The sequence below is a fragment of the Thermochaetoides thermophila genome (assembly GCF_000221225.1).
Source record: "Thermochaetoides thermophila DSM 1495 unplaced genomic scaffold scf7180000011806, whole genome shotgun sequence".
Lineage (NCBI taxonomy): Eukaryota > Fungi > Ascomycota > Sordariomycetes > Sordariales > Chaetomiaceae > Thermochaetoides > Thermochaetoides thermophila.
The window spans coordinates 2,004,830-2,021,413 of NW_006383023.1; the positions used below are offsets into that span (position 1 = coordinate 2,004,830).

Here is a 16,584-nt window from a genome sequence, read left to right on the forward strand (position 1 = left end):
AGGGGGGGTTATCTTAGTGACCATCGACATGAGCTCAACCACGGGTGGAATCTTGCTGATGTCCAGTATCCCTTGACATCGTGAAAAATCGTCAGGTTACTGGACAACAAGATATCCCATTACACAGCCAATCGCTCTCGCACGAACGAGGTCTCGGGTGACGCTAGAGCGGCGATGCTAACTAGCGTCCGTCCAACGTTCGCAAACGCCCGCGTTAAGGATTATGGGAGATATCGCATCACCCAGTGCGGGTGCGAGGGTGCTTGTAGTTAAACCACACTACGAGGTGACTGGAGGGTTGGCAGTGTCGAAACGCCTGTTGAAGATAATGTAAACCGTCATCTACTGGCTGATCACCCTAAGGTGCGAGACGATCGCATAGTTAGGATCAACGAGCTGAGAGCGAGTAATCAAGTCAGTTACAGGCACGAGAGTTGATGAATGCTCCGCCGACGTCACACCCTCTCAGGAGCCAAGACAGTGTTCCCGGGATTCGGAACCACTGCGACGATGACAGCATCTCCGTTCATCCCACCACATCTTCATTTTTCTGCAATGTCTTCGCATTGGATCTTCAGAAGTTGACTCCCACAACATCACATGGGCGTACGAGTGTGACTATGCACACGAAATATCATTGGTCTGCGCCCGACCAATAACTACAGTTTTGTAAAGGGGACTGTAAGCAATTGGTTGGTTGATACGGAAGAGGGAACGTCAACTCGCTTATGCTTGTCACACGCGAGCCGCTTCGTCATGACCGTTTATATACTTGTGACTGGCTTTTTCACTGCGTTGATGCCTATTATACGTCCGTATGTGGTGGAGTGAGGGCCCGGAGGCCACACAACGTCTGGGGCAACAACAACCACAATCTGGGGAAGCGAGGCAGCCCGGTCCGTGGGGTTGGACGATATGGTCGCGAATGGCGACACAAACTCGTGTGGCAAATCCCTTTCTGACGGGGCTGATAGATCAGCGCGGCCAGTTGTGAGTCAAGGTCTGCCAGCTAAGTGTGGCAGAGAGGATGTCTTCGGGCATTGAAGTTGATGGCATGAAGCGCCATTGGAACGTAGGGCTCAGTCACATGGACATGAGTCCGGGAAATTTCAGCCAAAAGTCCGGATCCAAGGCAGGGGAACAGGCACATCATCGATGGTGATGATGTTCGGGCTTGAAGGATCTGAAAGGGGGAGGAGGGGGTGTGAAAAAAATTGATCGTTAGGAGGGATGGCTGTGTTTGGCTATAGTTGATCCCGACATTGCGAGAAGAGGATGACGAGTTGTTCTGTCAGCACCCGAGGCGCAATACCAGAGACTGTCTTGATATCTCAGATGTGCTACGGCGACGAAGTGGTGCTTGTCATCCCATTCTGACGGAACCATTAGCTAAGATCATCATCTTCAGCCCGGTGCCTTTGTGATACCGTTGATATATTAAGTGAATGGAAGAAAATAGTATCAGCTTAACACAATGTCTGGAGTAAGCTTCGGACTGAGTATGCCGGATTGTGGCGTAAGCATCATCGAGTTCGGATGGGAATGATCGTATTCTTGGGGCTGTCCAAGATCAACCTTGCTGTATAGGGCACAGGTAACCAAAACTTTATTCGGAGCCCCTATGCGCTGCGCCTGCCCAAGTCCCTCAAGACTCTGGTTGCTTGAAGGTTAGTGAGGAAGTACCTAACTGGTAAACACAATCCGATTGTGAAAACTCTCAGAGGTATCTGCTAGTCTTGAGGGCGACATGAGGTCTCTTGTGTCTGATCCAGATCAGCAAATAATAGCGAAGTCAGTAAAGAAGATGATGAGCTGTTGTGACATATAAATACTTCTGGGATAAGCCTTTGGTCTGTTGTCACGTAATGGCACCTGGTCTGAGAAAAGGCACAACACCCGGGCTTCCTTCTAGGCCATCTAAATCCGGCAGACTGTTCATAACGAAGTGTCTATTGATTATGTGCAAGAATGTGCCAGTATCGTAGGAAATCCACCGCAATCCTACATCCCCGGTTCTCCAGCACCGTAGCAGTACCACATGCCCAGGGGACGGTGCTCCGGCAAACCAAACAATCCCATATAACATCCCATATAAGAACATACCAAACAACCAAGGAACCCAAACGCCAAAACGCCATCTTCCCAAACCCGCAGTGACCATCTTAGAAGCGGCTATCGGCTGACCCAAAAAAACAAAACCAAACCTCAACATGCTCAGCTCCTCAGAGCCTCGAGTCTGTTCCGCATCTGGTCCAGCATAGCTTGGGTATCGGCATCTTCTTCCTCCAGAGCCTGTTGAGCAGGCACGGACTCGGTAGTCCCCGTCGGGACGCTGGGCAGTGGCCCGGTCTTCTCCATCCTGTCCTTGAGAATCTCTCCCAACACTTTATCAACCTCGCCCTCAGCCTCCTCATCCTCCATCTCGAGCTCGACATCAGCCGTTGGCAGCATCTCCTCCGCCATCTCCTCAATGATCCCCGCCTTCATCAACTCAACACTCAAATCCCGCATCGTCACCGCTAGCTCAGGCAATCTAATCAGCGCATTCACGTCCTTCATAATCCCCACACTAGCCCGAATGCTCCCCTGGATCTTGCGCAGCGCAAACGCCTCGTTGACCTGCATCTGGACCGACGCCAGCTGCGCGCGCGAGGTAATCATCCGCTGCGTCGTCTTGCGCGTGCGCACCAACTCGCGGGCAAAGTCGCGCACCTCGCGCTCGGCCTGCTGTTTCGCGCGGGAGTTGGCATTGGGCCCGGAGGCGGCGCGCCGCGCGCGGCGGTCGGCGGCTAGGATCATGTTCTTTGTTTTGATCTCGACGTTCTTCAGGTTTGCGATCTCGCGGTCGAGTTTACGCATTTCCGCGCGAAGCATGGCGTTGCATTTTCGGAACTGAAGAGTGAAATGTGTTAGTTGGGGATGTGGGCGATGGGTCGGGATGCGAAAGGGGGGTTCTGGTGTCGTACTTGCGCCTGAGGGTCAGGCTTCCCGAAGAGATTCCTGAGTGTCTCCATGGCCGGTGTGTATGTGTGGCGGGCCCGTTGGGCGAGAAGGAAAGTAGGTAGATCCTCGGCCGGAACACCGAGTCGAAATGGCTTGAATGGGAGGTTCCGAGCGGTCAAGGAATGCCGGGATGAGCGGTGATGTGGTGTTGCGTATGCCGAGGACGAGTGGTGCTTGTCCGAGCCAAGCGTATGAGGCTCTCAGTGCGACGGCTGGGTGTACGAGGCGCACCAGCAAGCGCGGCAACGGGTGGTTGCCATCCCCTGACGAACCCCGCAGTGGGTCTCTAGGCAACCCCACTATGAAGTCCAAGTCAATTTCAGGTTCAGGGCCGGCGAGATCAGATCTTACGATGGAAATTATCCTAACCTTCGAGATCAATAAGTCGTGTTGAAAGAGTCATTGCGACTCCATGAATCTTCAATCTTGAATTACCCTAACTAAACTACGATTATCTTAGGAAGCACGCCCATACTCTGTATACAGGGTTAGTTGGGGACTATTTGCCTGCTTTAGTCTAACCCTTACCCTCTTCTGTGGTAGCTTTGTGTAAGACTTCGTTATTGAGAGTCTCGAGTCTGACTTTCAGGTTAGCATTTTTAGTTGGGCTACTGTAAATTCAAAGAATACATGAACCATGTATAACGAGAGTTGATTTTTTTTTCCCCGATTCTCTGCATTGAAACTCGAGGCTGCTTAGCTTACAATCTAGGCATATTGAGTTGAGCTCTCCCTCATAAAAGCCAACTGAAGCTCTGACCAACTCTAGCCCCGCTGCGACAGGAAGCCGGTTCGAAGCCAAAGTCAACATACTTGTAGGATCAAAAAACAATCAATGACATAACATACAATCCATATCTACTACGACGATTCTTGACCATTGGTCTTCTAGAAATGTCAACGGGCTTCTATGAACAGCACAACCCCACCTGGCTGTTGAGTTTGTTGCCTGGGGAAGGAGCTCAGCCCTGTAGGATGGCCCGTGCAAGCAGCGTATCTTTGAGCTTCTGACGATTTCCACCGTCACCCTGGACGGCAAGGCGGCGCACATCATTTGGCAGCCTCACGACAACCCCCCCCCACTTTCTTCCCATTCCAGTGCTTTCTTCTCCTCCCCATCACAGCTGTTGTCTCTGGTGCAACGATCACCATTTGCTCTCTCGCCAGTACAATTCACATACTTGACGTCCACGTCGCCGGTTTTTGAAGTCGACCACGCTCTCGAGCTTCCGTCTTCATCTTTCAAAGAGTCGGTTCACAGTTACCTCTACCCCTCTCTTCCCTCACCTGTCCGAGACATACAAGCTACCAGCTACACAGTCCAACACCAAACCGGTCTCGATCAGCCAACTTACACTTGAGTCGTCTAACAGATCACAATGGCCACCGATACTGTCACGCCCGAGGGTAAGTAGGCCTGCCAGACAACTAGCCCTACCCATCTATGTCTTCCAAAACGGCACCCTAACATCCCGCGACAACAGTCCTCTGGGCTCAGCGCTCGTCCAAGGATGACGCCGAGAAGAACTTCATTTACCTGACCATCCGCGTACCGGACGTGCCCAAGGAGAACCTCAAGCTGGAGCTCAAGCCGACATCCCTGAGCTTCACGGGCCACTCGGATACTCTCAAGAAGACATACCATGTCGACCTCGAGTTCTACGCCGAGATCGACCCCGAGAACAGTAAGGTGCATCACACTGCCCGCGACGTCGAGATGAAGCTGCGCAAGAAGGAGCTCAACGAGAGCTACTGGCCCCGTCTGCTCAAAGACACCAAGAAGGCCCACTTCCTCAAGACCGACTTCGACAAGTGGGTGGATGAGGACGAGCAGAACGAGGCGGGCGATGATGACTTTAACTTTGGCAATATGGGTGAGTAGATGTTGTTCATTTTGTGCCCCTGGATACCCCTATTCCATTGCCCTTCCATCCCAGGCTAAGCAGCGTGGCGTGCCTGCAGGAGGTCTGCCAGGAATGAGTGCGTACCCTGAAGCTCCACTCTTGGGATGGAAATGAAATTCTGTGGAAAAGAAATGGTTTTTTTTTTTGCCCCTTTGAAGGCGGTCGCTAACTCAGTTCAGGCAATGACTTCGGTGGCCTTGACTTCTCCAACCTCGGCGGCTCCAGCTCAAAGGACGAAGACGAGGACGAGTCGGACGACGACATGCCGCCACTGGAGGGTGAGGACGAAGAGGAGGAGAAGAAGGACGGTGAGAAGGATGGCGAGAAGAAGGAGGAGCCCAAGGTGGCTGAAGAGATGACAACGGACGCCAAGGAGGTGGTTGTCTCGTAATACATTGCAGGAAAATCGGGCGTAAGGGAGAACAGCTGAAGACTATGCTCAATCAGAGATCCCTCTTATTTCCGGAATCGGGTTACGCGAAGGACCTCGGGCTCTTTGGCTTCTGGTGTGAGGGTACATGTTTGGGCATGACATGATAATGAATGAAAGTAAACTTCATGATACAAAGGATACGACATGGGCAAGCCGACGGGGTATGATGGAGATGGGTTCTGCATTGCATTAGCCGGTCCACAGTGATCGAGCCTCCGTCACAGTCACACATGCAACGAGTTGGTGAGCTAGCATATGAGTAAATTAAGCGGAAAGAATATCCCATTTGCAACAGAGACCATTCCTCCGCTTCTTGATGTCTCTGTATGTTTGCTAAGGTTTCTTTGTCCCGATTGCCACCCCTTAACACACATAGCAATTTGTATGATTGGATTCCCATCAATCGCCCCCGTAGCAATCATGTTCGCTCTCCACTACGTAACCACTGAACTAGTGGCGGGGTGACAAGCGGTTGCACCTCCAAACGCGACGGTCTGGTCTGCGTGCAGCTGAGGAGTGGATCAAGTTGGGCACCCATGGCCGGGTCCAGTGCTTCAGCTCGCTACGAACATGGACTATGGGCACCGAAACCTTTTGGTCTTACCCGGCCGCCTCGTCGGTTAGCAAAGTAGTGCAGGTAGTTCGTGAAAAAGTGAAAAGGCTAGTGAGAGAGGCTAAGCCGGTTCACAAGATGGTGCCCAAGTGTAAGTGAAGTAGCATACATCTACATGTGATGGTGGTTTTGGCCACCTACCTCTCTAGCCGTATCTCGATGGAGATGGGTATGGTGTCTGATGCAATCCATTGCAGGTATTTATGTTTGCCGAGGAGAAGGCGGTGGCGCAGTACTGTCAAATCATACATGGGTGATAGGAGCCAAGAGGGAGGGAAGCAAGGAGGGAGGGGAGTAAAGAGGGAGAGGGATGGGAGGGGGAGGGTATAAGTGGTCATGGGGACGGCGAGTGTGCCAGGCTGGTTTGAACTCTCAGCCATCCTCTATGGCAGCATCGTGAGAACAGCGTCTCTGGTGGTCAGCGACATCTGATCCCCTTGGGAAGCTTTGCCTTTTGACAACTCAAGCTTGAACTCAACGTCCATACCTACAATCACAATGCTCGCCGTCCTCCCTCTCTCGCAGCCTACGTCCTCCAACAGCTACATGAACATAACCAACAGCACCTCTTCCAATGGCTCAACAATAAAGGGCTTTCCCCTCCTTGGGAATTCGAGAATACTAGCGGGCCCAATTGTGGCATCGCAAAGGGATCAGGAACCTCCTACACCCAACTCCCTAATTGAAGAAAAGTGTCAAACAACTCAGCCCACCGAAACCCCCTTCACCGCAAAAGAAGCTGCTGAGTTTGCCAGGATGGGCGCCTGTCTGATTGCTCTGCCTCCGGAGGAGGGGCCCTGGAAAGACCCTGTTTTTGGGAATGGCAATTGATTCGAAAAAAAAAAATAGGATGTCACCATGAGGACAAGGCGTTTGTTTCGTCCGGGATAAAGGCTGGGTGATATTATGCACACCTACATCGATCTGCATCTTGAAGGCTTTTTGTAAAAGGCTGGATGGACAATGACTGATACCGTTCGGATTATGGCAATGGCATTCCAGTAATGGGTTTGCGCTGGAGTGTGGTTAATGTTTGGGATTGTTTAGTATCAGAGGGGAGCCTCAAGATGGTTATGCAACTGGTTAGCATCGGATACTGGCGTACAGGTTTGCGAAGAACTTTGGGAATGCATTCAGGTTTGCTACGTTATCCCTTTGGTTGTTGCTGTCAATAACAGCTTCTTTGAGTCATGCATAAGATTCAATTGCTTGGCCATAAAAGATGGCACCTGCGTTGCCTTAGTTTTCAACAAATATTAAAACAGAGTATAATTGAAATCACTCCTGACATATCGCGCTTTTCATAGCCCCTTATTCCGTTTTGAACTCCAGAACCTTAACCTCTCCGCCAAGAGCCTTCGTGGCATAGTTAAAGATACCAAACCTATACCCAAGGAAGAACGGCCATCCAGTATACAGCTCATAAGTCTCTTTTAACGCTGTGAACTTCTTCCCATTCAAGCTCCATTCAAACTTGGCCTGCCTGGTCCCATTAGGACGAGCATCCATCGACAGCCGGAACCTGCTCACGCGTCAGCAGTCTCCTCTTCCCGAAGCCGAACTCGCGCTTCAAGGGCTTACTTACCAAACCTCCCCCTTCTTGCCCACACTGACCTTAACCCTCTCAACCTCCCTCCCCAAATCCAGCGTCGCCCCGCTCCCCCACTCATCCAGCACCGTCCCGAACAATCCCACAATCTCATAACCCCCGTCACTCGTCTTCTCAACAGCCACATACGAGCTTTGGTCCCTGAACGCGGCCAGCCCCGCTCGATCACCCGCCTTCATCCCCCTCACATCCAGCTTGAGCGTCGCCTTGGGATACTCGCCATGCACGCGGTGCGTGAGGGTGTTGCGGGCACTGTATAGGTCGTTGGTGACGGTTGCGGTGCGCAGAACGAGGGCGTTGTTTGTGATAGAGAAGGAGGAGATGTCGGGGTTGTGGTTCCATTCCAACGTTGGTGGGAGGGAGGTGGAGGTCTTGTTGGAGAAGGTGTATGTTCTTGTCCAGGGGAAACGAAGCGGCTTTGCGGGGAGGCCCCGCGGACGTGGGTATGTCTTGCCCCAAGTTCCGTTGACGGTTATCAGGGTCGGGAAGCCATCGGCTTGCCATTCGATGGGGGCGAGGACGGGGAGTCTGCCGGAGGGGAAGGCCCAGGTGAAGGACATGAAGTACCAGTCTCCGGACGGGGTTGGGATCAGAGATCCTTGGTGCGGCGCACCGCCGCCTGGGACAGGGCCAGGGACGTTATCAGCCAGGGGCTTGCCTTCATAAGGGCCCCAGGGTGAGGACGACTTCCAGACGTAGGCTGTTGAACCGGGCCTGTCGTTCAGGATATAGTACGTGCCGTTGATCTTGTACAGCCGATTTCCCTCCACCGAGTCAACACCGACCTGCTCCGGCCAGAGAACACCCTGCGAACGGACGGGCGAGAGGCCGTCGGCTGAGAGCTGCGTCACATTAACCTGGCGGCCGCCGTCGACGGTATAGACGACGTACATGGTGTCGTCATCGTCAATCAGCAGGCCAAGATCGTAGTAACATACTTCATTACCAAGCCAGACGCGGCGGGTCCAGGGTCCTTCAGGGGCTGGAGCCGTGTAAATCCAGGTATTCCAGAAGTTGGTGCAGCCGATCCAGTACCAGAGGCCATTGCTCTTGCGGTAGCGGAGGGTTGAGGCCCAGGTACCACCGCGGTAGGCCCGCTGGCCGGAAGGTGGGAGGTCATAGCCGTCGCCAAACTCGAGACGCGGGATCGAGTGCCCGACAAACTCCCAGTCCACGAGATCGTAAGAGCGCAAGATGGGAGCGCCGGGACTGTAGTGGAAGTTGGAGGCTGAGAAGTAGTACGCCCCGTCGGGTCCCAGCGAGATATCGTTGTCCGGGAAGTCCTCGTACAGGATCGGGTTCTCGAAGGTGTCCTGGCTTCTGCTGCGCTGAACTCCTGGAAGGGCTCTACCTGCCGCAACGGCCAGGAGACCGAGGAACAGCGTTGAGGTCAGCATGCTGGAAGGCCGTTAATCCGAGGGTTGTTGAGTTCCATGGTGAACAGAGGAGGTAATATACGCAAAGAAGATGAGCGTCAATTAATTCATATTTCGTTCTCACGGTTCTTGGGATACTACGTTTGCCGGCGTTATAACCGGGTGGGAGAAACGGAGAGAAGCCTCCGTCGTTCCCCCGCTTGGATCCACGGACCGGGAACGGATGGGACGGTGAAGAGCAGTCCATAGAACAAATCCGGGGAAGGAAGCTTGGTAAAGGGTTCGGATGGGACCTCGAGTATCACTCGGAAGACACGCTCGGGTGATATTCATGCTTCGGATATACCATCTCTACCGCCTCTCACTGGTGAGCGTGACGCGGCAGAGAAAATGCTGGGCTGGATAAACCAGAGAGCAGGTCAACACTACCATATATATAAATCAATCGCTCCCACATGCTAGACTTACTGTGACGACTTTGACAGAGACACCTCGCTTGGGTGCTCTGGCATGCGGAGCGCAGATAGATACAAATAATACATGGCTGCTGATTCCCAAACCAAGCTTACGATCAATTGGTGTCATATTGGTTATTGCCATTATGTATCATCAAAGTTTAAGAGCAAAAGGTATCGCTAATGCCCATTCAATTATACAGCACCTCCAACGAGACTTGGGGTGAATATCAATCTGTGCCGAAAAGCCAGAGATGCAAAACTGCAAACTCAAAGCTAAGAGCCCAACCCGTTCTCACCGCCCACCCGATGCCGATCCCAAAGACTCTTGATCCGCACGAAAAAAAGTATGTCGAATACGTTGGACACCCAGACCAAGCCCTAAAAAGCCATCTCCCTGTTCCGTATCAAAAACCGCCGTATGCCTATTATTTACAAGACATCCTCCTCCATCGGGGCATCGCCACCAGCAGCGGTGGCAGAGGAGGTGCCATTAGCGTTGTTCGCGTTGGTGTCGTTAGTGTTGGCCGAAGCGAAGTAATCGGCCATCTCGGAATCGAGCTCTTCAAGGGTCTTCTTGACAGGGCGGTTGCTGCGACCGCGGCGGGTCTTCTTCTTGCCAGCACCGCCCTCTTTGTTGCCGTTCGTGTTCTTCACCGTAGCAGCAGATTTGGGCTGAGCCTTAGGCTGGGCGATGCGCGCGGCAAGCGGCTTAGGTTGAGGGATAAGATCGGCATTAGCGACAACGACCTCGACCTAAGTACATGGTTAGCAAGTTGTTGTCGATTGACAGTTGCTCAGGATCGAATGGAACCTACCTTGACTGGCTTGTTGTCAATCAAAAGACCATTGAGGCTTGCAAAGGCTTTGGAGGCGCCATCGGCGTGGTGGAAGGTGACATGTGCGATGCCGCGGCTGACACCACCGGGGCCGTAAGAGAGCTCAACCTTCTTAACCTGACCGACAGACTGCTGAAAGTACTCCTATATCGAGGGGAATCGGTGGTTAGCGTCAAACGAAGAGATTTGCGAAGTCGTACTTCGAGTCCGAGGGTTGATAATCGACGGCGTCCTGTTCCAAGTGACCACGACATGGTGTCGCACGGGTCAAGGCGTCCTCCAAGGATGCCCTAACCAAAACGTAGCAGCAGCGAGCAGAGCAGTGAGAGCAGCAAGCCAATCTTTCGAGCGGGCATCACCAGCGACTGGCCGGCGAGCCATATCCCACTAATCCCCCGAACCATCCAGCCAGGTGGCATGTGTGACTGCACACAGTCTCTTATCGACAAGCCGCTAATGTATGGCGATAATCAGCCCTGGTAAAACCCAGGCTGACATGGCAAGAAAGCAGTCTCCCCGCCGCCATATTGTCATAATCCAGAAAAAAACATCGTGCTATGAAAGGCTCAAGCACCAAATAAGTGAATGCGAGCTGCTGCTCTGATACAACCACCCGACCAAGACAGGCAGGATGTTGAAAAGAGGAGAGCCGCGCCATCCGCTCACTGCTCAGCTCGCTGGGGGCATAGCAGCATCAACAACTTGGTGACCAGCCAGAGTTGTGATGGGCATCGTGCGTAAAAAATCACCCAGCTAGGCGTTTGCCTGAGTTATCGCCGTCGCCCGTTTGTCTGTCTGCGCAAATGATCACACATCACGGATGCTTGCCAGGCGACCCGGACGGAAATTGCAGCGAGACGCGGACTTGCTCAACTCTCACGGGCTACAGAGGCCGCCTATCGGGGATGTAAACAGGCTGTGCCCAGCATGCACATCGTGGAGGAGCTCTGGCAGATCTAGACAGCCGCGCTTGAGCACGAGGGGTGATGGGGCCCGTCCCCAATGGTCCGCCGAGGACAAAGGTCGAGGAGAGACGCCGCGTGGGGAAAAAATGTGTCGACAAAAGCCGGAGGGCATCAGTAGCCTCATCGGTAGTAACATACCTTGATCTGGGCCTCCGAGACATCCTTGGGCTGAGGAGTGTTAGCGAAGAACTTTAACATGTCGGGTCGCTGACCACAGCGATGGTTGCAATACGTACCAAGTTGCTGACCACAATCTTGCTCTCGCCGGTCAGACCGCCAGTCTTCGCAGGCGTGGGCTTGGTCGCATTGCGAGCAGCCTTGGAGCTCTTCTGGACGCCGCCAGCAGGAGCAGTGTTGGTAGTGGCCTTGGCGCCAGACGAGCGGCGCGAGCGGCGGCGGTTGCGGTCGCGCCGCTGGCTAGAGAGGATCTCGTCAAGAGTCTGGTCGAGCTTGCCGGACATCTTGATGGTTGGAACGGCGGATGCGGTAGAGGAGATGGTTTTGTGATGGATAATTGGCTAGGGTGATGAATGGGTGATGGATGGTTGGCAAAAGCGGCCGACTCTTGCCGAGGAAAGAAAGCTTCGAAAAGTAGACGAGGTCCGTGGAGAATCAGAGGGTGATTTTAAGGGCGTAAAATGGTAGACGCGACAAGGCTGATTCGGAACTTCAGGTGCCCGAACTGGCTAAGTCGCGTTGGGAGATGTAAAACGCAGCGATAAACGTCGCGCAAAACGCGATCGCTGTGGTCGGGCAGTGAAACGGTGGATTAGGGTCGCGAATATTGCTGTTGGCCAGGGAAAAAAAGAGCAGCTCAGGTTGTCACGATTCTTGTACAGGCCCGAGCGTAACTCAGAAGTGGCAGTTGGGAACTTTTCTTGGGGGGGGGGGGAGGGGAAAGCTGGTCGATGTTGGAGACCAGGTGAGGTGTGGTGGCTGATGGAGAACGTGGAGGAAGGGAGCAAGACGCGCGAGGATTTTAAAGGGCGGGAACTTGGCAAGCAACAAGCAGCCGCAGGCGACCGGCGCAACTTTGCAAGGCAACATGTCGCAGAGCCTTCCACTGGCGCTAGTGCTTTATCAGAGTGGCGCGGCCCAGGCGGTCATACTACGCTAAACTATTTTAGGATTGATTCGATGTTCCAGCCACAACGCGCCCCGCTTGTTTCATATATTAGGATGGGTACTGGTACAAATCGCAGCGCTACACGCTTGTTTGTCCGTAGCCATCTGTGCGTTGCGACCTGCAGACAACTACAACCTCTGGATCAGATCAAAGATGGGGTGGTTGCGAGCTCACTCAAATCCCGTTTCCGGCAGCCTTGGAAAACCATACGTCACCAAGCAATTATTACGCACTTTGAATAGATGTAAAAATAAGAGGGAAGTGGAAAGCACATGAACAAAGCAAAGCAGTGAGCATGCCATTCTGACAACTGCACCGCCTCTCCATGTGGGAAAGCGAGTTCCAACCTGGATCTGCTGTACTTCAGCAGATCTCGTCTCTCTAGCGCGACTACAACCCCTCCAAAGCCCCTCTGCTTTGCTGGCCTTCCAACCTTCATCACTTTTTCCTCCTAGAAGCAGTCGCTCGAAAGGCCCCTGCTGTTAGACCTTCATGTGCATAGCGACGAAACGCCGCTGCTTGCCACCGATACGCAGGTACGGCCGTGATATGTGACTTGACCATTGATATTGATATTGTATTCGAGATTGTATAAAGAATCAATATCGTAGGTCCTTGTCGGATATTACATCATTTACTCTCCATTTTTGTGCGGTTTACCGTTGCTTCGTAGATGTGGCTGCTGATAGTGTTGGTGACTTGGACGTCTTCTCCATTGGCGCTTTATCGGCTGCCTTCTCTTGTACAGCTTTCCCTTCATCCTCGTTGGCGTTGATTTCAAAAAAATGATAGAGAATGATCAAAATCATGGCTGCCGAGCCGAGGAATATGGCCAGGCGGTAGAGTTCCCCGTCGGTAATCATCTCGAGCTTGTTGGTGGTAGCACTCAAAGACACTGTCTGGTAAGCGGTCGGCTCGGATGGGTCGAAGGAAGCTGTTCGAAAGCAACTTAGCGCATTGAGGATGCAACAGGCAAGTCTAGAACAATGAAGAACGTACCTTGAGGCTTTCGGGTGGTTGCGCAGCACACAGATGACACAAGGGAGATGTGGTTGATGTTGGTGATAATGACAACTTGCCTGTTTTCACACCACCAGCCGCGATGCTGGTCCTGAGAGCTCCAATCGCCTAAACTGGCCTGAGCCGATGATGTATCGGTACCGGCACTTTCCCCTGTCTGGATGAGAGAAGTCACGTGCACATTTTGCCCAGGTTAACGCTTGAACAGGGGCAACGGTGCAGCCAAGCAGATACCAGGGCTGGAGAAGTGGCACTGTGGGGCGACCTGCCTGCTCAGCGCGTGTCAGGTCAAAGCACACAGAGATGGCTCTCTTTCCAGTGATGCAGATCCCCGCCTCGAACATCGACTTTGCCTTCGCTGCAAAAAGTCGAAACTCGACAGCCCCCACGACTCCTGCTGACCCTTCATCGCCAGTTCCCATTCCCATTAATCCTCCTTTGGATCTCAGATTAATTCTGCTTCCAATTATCATCGCTAAACACAGGAAGTTTCTTTGACAAAACCTGCCCACCATGCCGCCGAAGCCGCAAAACAAGGGCAAGAAGCCCGATGCGAAGAAGATCATCGAAGACAAGACGTTCGGCATGAAGAATAAGAAGGGTGCCGTGGCTAAGAAACAGATCGCTGCTCTCCAAAAGTCTATGCAGGCTAGCGGGAGCGCTGAAGAGAAGCGGAAGGCGGCCGAGAGGGCGCAACGTGAGCGCGAGAAGAAGGCCGCCGAAGAGGCCAGGAAGGAAGCCGAAATGCTTCTCAACAAGCCTGTGCAAGTTCAGAAGGTCCCCTTCGGTGTCGACCCGAAGACTGTCGTGTGCATCTTTTTCAAAAAGGGTAATTGCGAGAAGGGCAAGAAGTGCAAGTTTTCTCATGACCTGGAGATGGAGCGTAAGACCGAGAAGAAGAGCCTCTACGAAGATACCCGGCAAACAAAGCAGGAGGAAGAGGAGAAGAAGCGCCAGGAGACCAGTGCCGACTGGGACGAGGAAAAGCTGCGATCCGTCATTCTGTCGAAGAAGGGCAACCAGCGCACCACGACCGACAAGGTGTGCAAGTACTTCATCCAGGCCATTGAAGATGGCAAGTATGGGTGGTTTTGGATGTGCCCTAATGGCGGTGACAAGTGCATGTATAAGCATGCACTTCCACCTGGGTATGTGACATTCCAGATATTTTGTCGTTTCAGTGAATCAGAAATTAACAGTACTGCAGCTATGTGGTGAAGACAAAGGAGCAGAGGGCAGCGGAGAAGGCAGCCAGAGAGAACGCGGCGGCGAAGAGCATTACACTCGAGGAGTTCATCGAGTCGGAGCGGCTCAAGCTTACCGGCACTCTTACTCCGGTGACGCCCGAGACGTTTGCCAAGTGGAAGAAGGAGCGCCTTGACAAGAAGGCCGCGGAAGAACAGCTGCGCAAGGCCAAGGAGAACACTGGCCGTGCCCTGTTCGAGAGCGGCATGTACAAGGAGGAGGATAGCGAGGATGAGGGCGACTCCGCCTGGAATTTGGAGAAGTTGCGCAAGGAGACCGAGGCTCTCCGTATCAAGAGGGAAGAAGAGCGCCTTGCTCGGCAGTATGGTCTCATCCCAGAGGGGACGACGGATGATGGTGAAACGAACGAGAAGGAGAAAGAGCCTGAGGGCGATGAGAAAGGGGCAGATGAGGCGGATAAGGCTCCGAACACTTGAATGGGGTATACACCCAGGAACGAAACAAAACGATGCCGCGCGCGCGGCCGGGGAAGGGACGTGAGCCCACTGAGCGCTCCCCCTCAACCGGCGTTCAGCAGTGCCGGCAATGCTGTTCCAAAAGGTCGGGTGAACGTTTTTTTGAAGGACTCACCAGGGTAACCATGGACGAAACAGCAGAGCTAGGACAAATTGGGTCGCCTCAGCGAGGAGGCAGCAACAACAGCAGAGTCGGTTATGTAGCGATTGCGACGAATATATCCTCGATTTATTCACCACTTTCGCTTCTCCTCTTTCTGCCTATGATACTACATCTTTGGTCTGATGGTGCGACCATCCATGGATCCCTGAACGCCAATCCAAGTCCAGACGCTTCACATCCAAAGTTTCTTCATTATCAAAACTTTTCCACGTACGGCCTCAAGTCGAGCTCTTGCGTGAAGCTCGAGCGGTGCTGCGTGTGCAAATGCCAATAGCTGTCGGCAATCTGCCAGGATATTGTCAGTCATCAATGGGTCCATGTTGAGCTAACCATGCAGCTTTATCTGGATCAATAAAAAGCTTACCGCGTCAGGGTTCAATTTTCCATCCTCCACGCCTCCATTAGCAGGCCAACCCTTCGTTAACGGCATGTCGATGACACCATCGACAATTACATGCGCCACATGCACACCTTGCGGGCCAAACTCACGCGCCAGGCTCTGCCCCAGCGCCCGCACCGCAAACTTGCCAGCCGCGAACGCCCCAAACCGCGCCGATCCTCTCAGTGACGCCGTTGCGCCGGTGATGATCAGCGTGGGAGGATAAGGCGGAGCTGGCGTCGCTGAGACGGAGGACAGGAGCAATGGTAGGGCTGAGTGGGCGAAGTTGAGAAGGCCATGGCTAAAGTCTGGTTAGCAGGCTCATAAACCCAGGGCAATGAGGTGAGAAGGGAGGGTTACGCATTGCCGACAAGGGATCGAGACAAGTCGTCCGGGGTTGTATCGAGGAAGGATTTGATTGACGGTCTGGAGGATGCGTTGTCTGCGCATGCCCATTAGCACGCTAGCCCGGATGATCTCTGAGCAGATGGGGGGCTGGTCCGTCCTATCAACCGTAGACGATGGTAACACAGCCAACCCCATCCTATAAGTCCGTAGCAGAGCGAGACTCACAAATCGCCGCGGCGAGCTGTCTCCCTGGCAATTCGCGCTTGATAGTCTCGAAAGCCGCCTTGACAGAATTTGGATCTGTCAAGTCGGTACTGATGCCCAGCGCTTCTCCTCCTTGTTGGCGGATCTCGTCGACAACGGGATTGTAGCTCTCGGGTCTCCGTGATAGCAGGACGACCGGATAAGCCTGTGCGAAACGCAGAGCCACGGAACGGCCTGTTCCTGCACCAACTCCGGCGATAACGGCGTAGAAGGGTTTTGAGATACTAGACATCTTGAATACTATTGACGTTAAGGTTGAAGTTAGGATGAGTAATTTTATTTCTGAAGAAGTGATCTTGAGATAAGTTTTGGTCGAAGTGAGAGGAAGGAAATGCCCTTTCCGATGTCTTCACCAACCTCTGGCTC

At 53.1% G+C, this 16,584-nt stretch overlaps 8 protein-coding genes across 8 annotated transcripts; 3 read left to right on the top strand and 5 right to left on the bottom strand.

Moving 5' to 3' along the window:
* Positions 1-2,214: 2,214 nt before the first annotated feature.
* On the bottom strand, positions 2,215-3,014 carry CTHT_0005580 (putative vps protein; the record flags this gene model as incomplete). Its single annotated transcript, XM_006691029.1, has 2 exons — positions 2,215-2,892; positions 2,967-3,014. 2 exons carry the CDS (start codon positions 3,012-3,014, stop codon positions 2,215-2,217), a joined length of 726 nt encoding a protein of 241 aa, XP_006691092.1.
* Positions 3,015-4,382: 1,368 nt separating this feature from the next.
* On the top strand, positions 4,383-5,298 carry CTHT_0005590 (putative Co-chaperone protein; the record flags this gene model as incomplete). The annotated part of the gene is made up of 3 exons (XM_006691030.1): positions 4,383-4,410; positions 4,488-4,877; positions 5,087-5,298. 3 exons carry the CDS (start codon positions 4,383-4,385, stop codon positions 5,296-5,298), a joined length of 630 nt encoding a protein of 209 aa, XP_006691093.1.
* Positions 5,299-6,451: 1,153 nt separating this feature from the next.
* Positions 6,452-6,784, top strand: CTHT_0005600 (uncharacterized protein; the record flags this gene model as incomplete). Its single annotated transcript, XM_006691031.1, has 1 exon — positions 6,452-6,784. The coding sequence occupies one exon, from the start codon at positions 6,452-6,454 to the stop codon at positions 6,782-6,784; it is 333 nt and encodes a 110-aa protein (XP_006691094.1).
* Positions 6,785-7,264: 480 nt separating this feature from the next.
* On the bottom strand, positions 7,265-8,959 carry CTHT_0005610 (hydrolase-like protein; the record flags this gene model as incomplete). The annotated part of the gene is made up of 2 exons (XM_006691032.1): positions 7,265-7,475; positions 7,539-8,959. The coding sequence occupies 2 exons, from the start codon at positions 8,957-8,959 to the stop codon at positions 7,265-7,267; spliced, it is 1,632 nt and encodes a 543-aa protein (XP_006691095.1).
* Positions 8,960-9,825: 866 nt separating this feature from the next.
* Positions 9,826-11,658, bottom strand: CTHT_0005620 (putative RNA annealing protein; the record flags this gene model as incomplete). Its single annotated transcript, XM_006691033.1, has 5 exons — positions 9,826-10,149; positions 10,212-10,376; positions 10,433-10,522; positions 11,336-11,365; positions 11,434-11,658. The coding sequence occupies 5 exons, from the start codon at positions 11,656-11,658 to the stop codon at positions 9,826-9,828; spliced, it is 834 nt and encodes a 277-aa protein (XP_006691096.1).
* Positions 11,659-12,979: 1,321 nt separating this feature from the next.
* CTHT_0005630 (uncharacterized protein) lies at positions 12,980-13,526 on the bottom strand (the record flags this gene model as incomplete). Its single annotated transcript, XM_006691034.1, has 3 exons — positions 12,980-13,257; positions 13,323-13,402; positions 13,519-13,526. The coding sequence occupies 3 exons, from the start codon at positions 13,524-13,526 to the stop codon at positions 12,980-12,982; spliced, it is 366 nt and encodes a 121-aa protein (XP_006691097.1).
* Positions 13,527-13,856: 330 nt separating this feature from the next.
* On the top strand, positions 13,857-15,025 carry CTHT_0005640 (putative cytoplasm protein; the record flags this gene model as incomplete). Its single annotated transcript, XM_006691035.1, has 2 exons — positions 13,857-14,491; positions 14,551-15,025. 2 exons carry the CDS (start codon positions 13,857-13,859, stop codon positions 15,023-15,025), a joined length of 1,110 nt encoding a protein of 369 aa, XP_006691098.1.
* A 397-nt stretch (positions 15,026-15,422) lies between these two features.
* On the bottom strand, positions 15,423-16,450 carry CTHT_0005650 (uncharacterized protein; the record flags this gene model as incomplete). Its single annotated transcript, XM_006691036.1, has 4 exons — positions 15,423-15,512; positions 15,592-15,907; positions 15,967-16,048; positions 16,180-16,450. 4 exons carry the CDS (start codon positions 16,448-16,450, stop codon positions 15,423-15,425), a joined length of 759 nt encoding a protein of 252 aa, XP_006691099.1.
* Between the last annotated feature and the right edge of the window lie 134 nt (positions 16,451-16,584).